The sequence below is a fragment of the Larimichthys crocea genome, unplaced genomic scaffold (assembly GCF_000972845.2).
Source record: "Larimichthys crocea isolate SSNF unplaced genomic scaffold, L_crocea_2.0 scaffold214, whole genome shotgun sequence".
Classification (NCBI taxonomy): Eukaryota; Metazoa; Chordata; class Actinopteri; family Sciaenidae; genus Larimichthys; species Larimichthys crocea.
Genome location: NW_020852853.1, coordinates 498,839 through 505,394, shown reverse-complemented (window position 1 = coordinate 505,394; position 6,556 = coordinate 498,839). Strand labels below are relative to the sequence as shown.

Here is a 6,556-nt window from a genome sequence, read left to right as displayed (position 1 = left end):
TTTTTGTGGGCAAGTTTTTCCTCACTGGAACCGAGGGTCTAAGGACAGAGGGTGTCACTCCCTGTACAGATTGTAAAGCCTCAGAGGAAAATGGACTTTGTGACTTTGGGCTGTACAAATAAAACCTGATCTGATTTGATGTGGAAGGACTGACTCACCAAGTCCCTGAGGACACTTCATCAAACTTCCTGTTTTTTTTGTTTTTTTTCCAACTGTTTAATGTGTGTGTGTGTGTGTGTGTGTGTGTGTGTGTGTGTGTGTGTGTGTGTGTGTGTAGGAAAGGTTTGGTTCTGTTTGTTCCTGTCTTTGTTCTGATTAAGGATTTATTGGATCTGGTCTTCCTCAGTCTGGGTCCAGGTCTAAACAGATCTGTGTGTGTGTTACTGTGTGTGTTACTGTGTGTGTGTGTCTTACTGTGTGTGACTGTGTGTGTGACTGTGTGTGTGTGTGTGTGTGTGTGTGTGTGTGTGTGTGTGTGTGTGTGTGTGTGTGTGTCTCTGTGTGTGTGTGTGTGTGTGTGTGTGTGTGTGTGTGTGTTACTGTGTGTGACTGTGTGTGTGTGTGTTACTGTGTGTGTTACTGTGTGTGTTACTGTGTGTGTGTGTGTTACTGTGTGTGTTACTGTGTGTGACTGTGTGTGTGTGACTGTGTGTGTGTACAGTCAGCGTCATGAGGCAGTGGTGGTTGGAGGACGTTTGTCCACACAGTCGGTCTTTGTGGTCCTCTGGACAAAGAGCTGTTCTCACTGAGCTGTGCTCTGTCTCTCAGGGTCACTGTGGACCAGCAAGCCCAGCCGGACACTCTGCTCCACGCTGACTCCTTCTGCTGACTCCTTCTGCCGACTCCTTCTGCCGACTCCTTCTGCCGACTCCTTCTCCAGTCTGCTTTACTCCTCGCTCACAGGGAGACGACATGGAGCGCCTCAGACTCTTCCTGCTCGTCTCTTTGGGGATGTTTGGTGTGGGTGAGTAGACGACGACACAGACTGACAGCTCCTCACAGCTCCTCACAGCTCCTCACACCTCCTCACAGCTCCTCACAGCTCCTCACAGCTCCTCACACCTCCCCACAGCTCCTGACACCTCCTCACACCTCCTCACAGCTCCTCACACCTCCCCACAGCTCCTCACGCCTCCTCACGCCTCCTCACACCTCCCCACACCTCCCCACAGCTCCTCACAGCTCCTCACACCTCCTCACAGCTCCTCACAGCTCCTCACACCTCCTCACGCCTCCTCACGCCTCCTCACACCTCCCCACAGCTCCTCACACCTCCTCACACCTCCCCACACCTCCTCACACCTCCCCACAGCTCCTCACACCGCCTCACACCTCCTCACAGCTCCCTACACCTCCTGCTGTTTGTTTGTGGTTCTCCTAAAAGATGAAAACAGGAAACATGACGAGTCGATCAAATGTTTAAAGACTGTCAGAGATTATTATTAACACATGATGAAGATGATGATGATGATGATGATGATGATGATGAAGATGATGGTGATGATGAAGATGATGATGATGATGATGACAGTGATGATGATGGTGGTGATGATGATGATGATGATGATAGTGATGATGATGGTGATGATGATGACAGTGATGATGATGAAGATGATGAAGATGACGGTGATGATGATGGTGATGAAGATGATGATGAAGATGATGAAGATGACAGTGATGGTGATGATGATGAAGATGATGAAGATGACAGTGATGATGATGATGGTGATGATGATGATGATGAAGATGATGAAGATGACAGTGATGATGATGAAGATGAAGATGACAGTGATGATGATGATGAAGATGAAGATGACAGTGATGATGATGATGATGAAGATGATGAAGATGACAGTGATGATGATGATGATGATGAAGATGATGAAGATGACAGTGATGATGAAGATGACAGTGATGATGGTGATGATGATGAAGATGACAGTGATGATGATGATGATGGTGATGACAGTGATGATGATGATGATGAAGATGACAGTGATGATGATGGTGATGATGATGAAGATGACAGTGATGATGATGATGATGGTGATGACAGTGATGATGATGATGATGAAGATGACAGTGATGATGATGGTGATGAAGATGACAGTGATGATGAAGATGATGATGAAGATGTTGTCATGTGTTTCTCTGTATCAAAGTTTCCTGTTGCATCATCACATGGAGGTCACATGGTCATGTTACATCATTAATATTTAATATGCGCTGACACATGTTTATTCATGAGTTTATTATTTTAATGATGTAAAACATTAATGAACATGTTTATATACAGTCATACAGAATATTGAAGTTATGTCACAGTGTTGCCCTCTGCTAAGCTAACACGGAAACAACTGCTCCCAAATGAACCAGTTAGCTCTGTTAGCTCTGTTAGCTCCTGTTAGCTACGGTTAGCTCTGTTAGCTCTGTTAGCTCCTGTTAGCTACGGTTAGCTCTGTTAGCTCTGTTAGCTCCTGTTAGCTACGGTTAGCTCTGTTAGCTCTGTTAGCTCTGTTAGCTACGGTTAGCTCTGTTAGCTCTGTTAGCTCCTGTTAGCTACGGTTAGCTCTGTTAGCTCTGTTAGCTCCTGTTAGCTACGGTTAGCTCTGTTAGCTCTGTTAGCTCCTGTTAGCTCCGGTTAGCTCTGTTAGCTCTGTTAGCTCCGGTTAGCTCTGTTAGCTCTGTTAGCGCCGGTTAGCTCTGTTAGCTCTGTTAGCTCCGGTTAGCTCTGTTAGCTCTGGTAGCTCTAGTTAGCTCTGTTAGCTCCGGTTAGCTCCGGTTAGCTCTGTTAGCTCCGGTTAGCTCTGTTAGCGCCGGTTAGCTCCGGTTAGCTCTGTTAGCTCCGGTTAGCTCTGGTTAGCTCTGTTAGCTCCGGTTAGCTCTGGTTAGCTCTGGTAGCTCCGGTTAGCTCTGTTAGCTCCGGTTAGCTCTGGTTAGCTCTGTTAGCTCCGGTTAGCTCTGTTAGCTCCGGTTAGCTCTGGTTAGCTCTGTTAGCTCTGGTTAGCTCTGGTTAGCTCCGGTTAGCTCTGTTAGCTCTGTTAGCTCCGGTTAGCTCTGTTAGCTCCGGTTAGTTACGGTTAGCTCTGTTAGCTCCGGTTAGCTCTGTTAGCTCCGGTTAGCTCCGGTTAGCTCTGTTAGCTCCGGTTAGCTCTGGTTAGCTCTGGTTAGCTCTGTTAGCTCTGTTAGCTCCGGTTAGCTCTGTTAGCTCCGGTTAGCTCTGTTAGCTCCGGTTAGCTCTGTTAGCTCTGTTAGCTCTGTTAGCTCCGGTTAGCTCTGTTAGCGCCGGTTAGCTCTGTTAGCTCCGGTTAGCTCTGTTAGCTCCTGTTAGCGCCGGTTAGTTCTGTTAGCGCCGGTTAGCTCTGTTAGCTCCGGTTAGCTCTGTTAGCTCTGGTTAGCTCTGTTAGCTCCGGTTAGCTCTGTTAGCTCCGGTTAGCTCTAGTTAGCTCTGTTAGCCCCGGTTAGCTCCAGTTAGCTCCGGTTAGCTCCGGTTAGCTCTGGTTAGCTCCGGTTAGCTCCGGTTAGCTCTGTTAGCTCTGGTTAGCTCCGGTTAGCTCTGTTAGCTCCGGTTAGCTCTGTTAACTCCGGTTAGCTCTGTCAGCTCTGTTAGCTCCGGTTAGCTCTGTTAACTCCGGTTAGCACTGTTAGCTCTGTTAGCTCCGGTTAGCTCTGTTAGCTCTGTTAGCTCCGGTTAGCTCCGGTTAGCTCTGTTAACTCCGGTTAGCTCTGTTAGCTCCGGTTAGCTCTGTTAGCTCTGTTAGCTCCGGTTAGCTCTGGTTAGCTCTGGTTAGCTCTGGTTAGCTCTGGTTAGCTGGAGCGAGGACAAAATAATTCAGAATAGACAGACAGACAAATTTATTCATCCACGAAGGGTAATGAGTTCGTTGTAGCAGTCCAGTATTTGAATACAATAAAATACAAAAGAATAAAATACTGAAAAAATAAAAACAAAAATAAAACACAGAATAGAACACTTAACACCTGGCCCATCCTAGGGACCATTCCTGCCATTTGGTGTTCTATTCTGTGTTTATTTTTGTTTTTATTTTTTCAGTATTTTATTCTTTTGTATTTTATTGTATTCAATACTGGACTGCTACAACGAACTCATTACCCTTCGTGGATGAATAAATTTGTCTGTCGTTCTATTCTGAATTATTTTGTCCTCGCCTCCAGCTAGCCCTAAACCAGAGCTAACAGAGCTAACCCAGAGCTAACACAGAGCTAACCGGAGCTAACAGAAGCTAACAGGAGCTAACACGAGACGCTAACAGAGCTAACAGAGCTAAACGGAGCTAACAGAGCTAACAGAGCTAACCGGAGCTAACGAGCTAACCAGACTAACCGGAGCTAACAGAAGCAACGAGCTACAGAGCTAACCGAGCTAAAACCGGAGCTAACAGAGCTAACAGAGCTAACCGGAGCTAACAGAGCTAACAGAGCTAACCGAGCTAACGAGGGTAACAGAGCTAACCGAGAGCTACCAGAGCTAACAAGCTATACAGAGCTAACGAGCTAACAGAGCACAGATACCAGAGCTAACCGGAGTACGAGCGCTAACAGAGCTAACCGGAGCCACAGAGCTAACAGAGCTAACCGGAGTAACAGAGCTAACAGAGCTAACGAGACTACAAGCTAACAGAGCTAAGAGCTCGAGAGCTACAGCTCAGCTAACAGAGCTAACCGACTAAGAGCTAGAGCTACCGGAAGCTAAGCTACAGACCTAACCAAGCTAACCAGAGCTAACCGGAGCTAACAAGCTAACCGGAGCTAACCGGAGCTAACAGAGCTAACAGAGCTAACCGGAGTTAACAGAGCTAACAGAAGCTAACCGGAGCTGAGCTAACAGAGCTTACAGAGCTAACAGAGCTAACCGAGCTAACAGAGCTAACGAGCTAAGACTAACTGGTTCATTTGGAGCAGTTGTTTTCCGTAGCTTAGCAGAGGGGCAAACTGTGACATAACTTCAATATTCTGTATGACTGTATATAACATGTTCATTAATGTTTTACATCATAAAATAATAAACTCATGAATAAACATGTGTCAGCGCATATTAAATATGAAGGTAACATGACCATGTGACCTCCATGTGGATGAGGCAAAGGAACTTGATACAGAGAAAACCGGGTGACAAAGACGGCCGCCGGCAGCAGCTGCAGCATTGCAGTCAGCCAGGCAGCGTGCAGCACCGAGCAGCAGCAGCAGCACAGCACGGCCAGCGGGCAGCAACACCAGCAAGCATGCAGCAGCTAGCACGGGCAGGCAGTGCACCAGCTAGCAGCAGCAGCAGCAGCGCCGCAGGCAGCAGCCAGGCAGGCGGCATCCAGCCGCAGCAGCAGCAGCAGCAGCAGCACTGGGCAGGGCAGACCAGCCGAATGCAGGGCAGCGGCAGCACCAGCAGCCACCAGCAGCACAGCAGCAGCACAGCGCACCAAGCGCAGCAGCGGCAGCACGGGCAGCGGCCACCAGCATCAGCAGCAGCAGCAGCACGGTCAGCTTCACCAGCAGCAGTCAGCACGGGCAGCGGCAGCAGCTGCAGCACCAGCCGCAGCACGGGCAGCGTAGGGCAGCAAGCTAGCAGCACGTGCAGCGGTCAGCAGCGGCCGCACCAGAAGCAGCACTGGCCGGCAGCACAGGCTCAGCACGCGGGCAGCGGAGCAGCTGCAGCTGTCACCAGCAGGCAGCAGCAGGGGCATCTTCAGCAGCAGCAGCAGCAGCACGGCAGCGTGCAGCATGAAGCATCGGCGGCAGGAGCTAGCAGCAGTCGCAGCTAGCACTGGCCATCGGCCGCAGCAGCAGATGGCGGCAGCGCAGCATCATCAGCACTGGCAGCGGCAGCAGCAGCAGCACGGCAGCGGGCGGCAGCAGCAGTACTAGCAGAGCAGAGGCAGCACAGCCGCAGCATAAGCCCGGGCAGCTTCGCAGCGGCCTCTTCAGTCATATCATCACCATCAGCGTCAGCAGCAGCACCATCCTTTCAGCGCAGCCATCTCACCATCATCTGCAGCATCCTCATCATCAATGTCATCTTCATCATTCATCATCACGTCATCTTCATCAGCGTCAGCATGAGCACGGGCAGGCGGCGCAGCGTCAGCAGCAGCATCAGTCCTCACTGTCATCACCATATCATACTGTCATCTTCCATCCCATCATCTCCACTGTCATCCATTCATAATCACTTCATCATCTTCCTCAGCCACTGTCATCACCATCCTCAGCACTGTAATCGTCATCATCTTCATCATCTCCTCACATCCCGGTCTTCCTCATCTTCATCAATCATCCAGTGCATCCTTCAGAGACAGCAGCAGCACTGGCAGCGGCAGCAGCCGCAGCACGGGGCAGCGGCCGCAGCAGCAGCGGGCGGAGCAGCAGCAGCACCAGCATGCAGGGTGCAGCGGCAGCATAGCAGCAGCGGGTGCAGCAGAGCAGCAGGGGCAGCGGCAGCAAGCAGCAGAGCAGCTGGGGCAGCGCAGAGCTGCATACGGGCAGTCGGCAGCAGTAGCAGCGGGCGGCAGCAGCGGGGGGGGGGGGGGGGGGGGGCAGCAGC

The 6,556-nt window shown here is 50.4% G+C and overlaps 1 protein-coding gene across 3 annotated transcripts in view; it reads left to right on the top strand.

Moving 5' to 3' along the window:
• cd59b (CD59 molecule (CD59 blood group) b) overlaps positions 1-6,556 on the top strand; it is a 19,256-nt gene that overhangs the window by 10,152 nt on the left and 2,548 nt on the right. For all 3 annotated transcript variants that reach the window (XM_019257777.2, XM_019257776.2, NM_001303341.1), the window contains 1 exon segment: positions 769-964. In XM_019257777.2, the coding sequence (XP_019113322.1) occupies positions 913-964 (52 nt within the window). In that variant the 5' untranslated portion in view covers positions 769-912.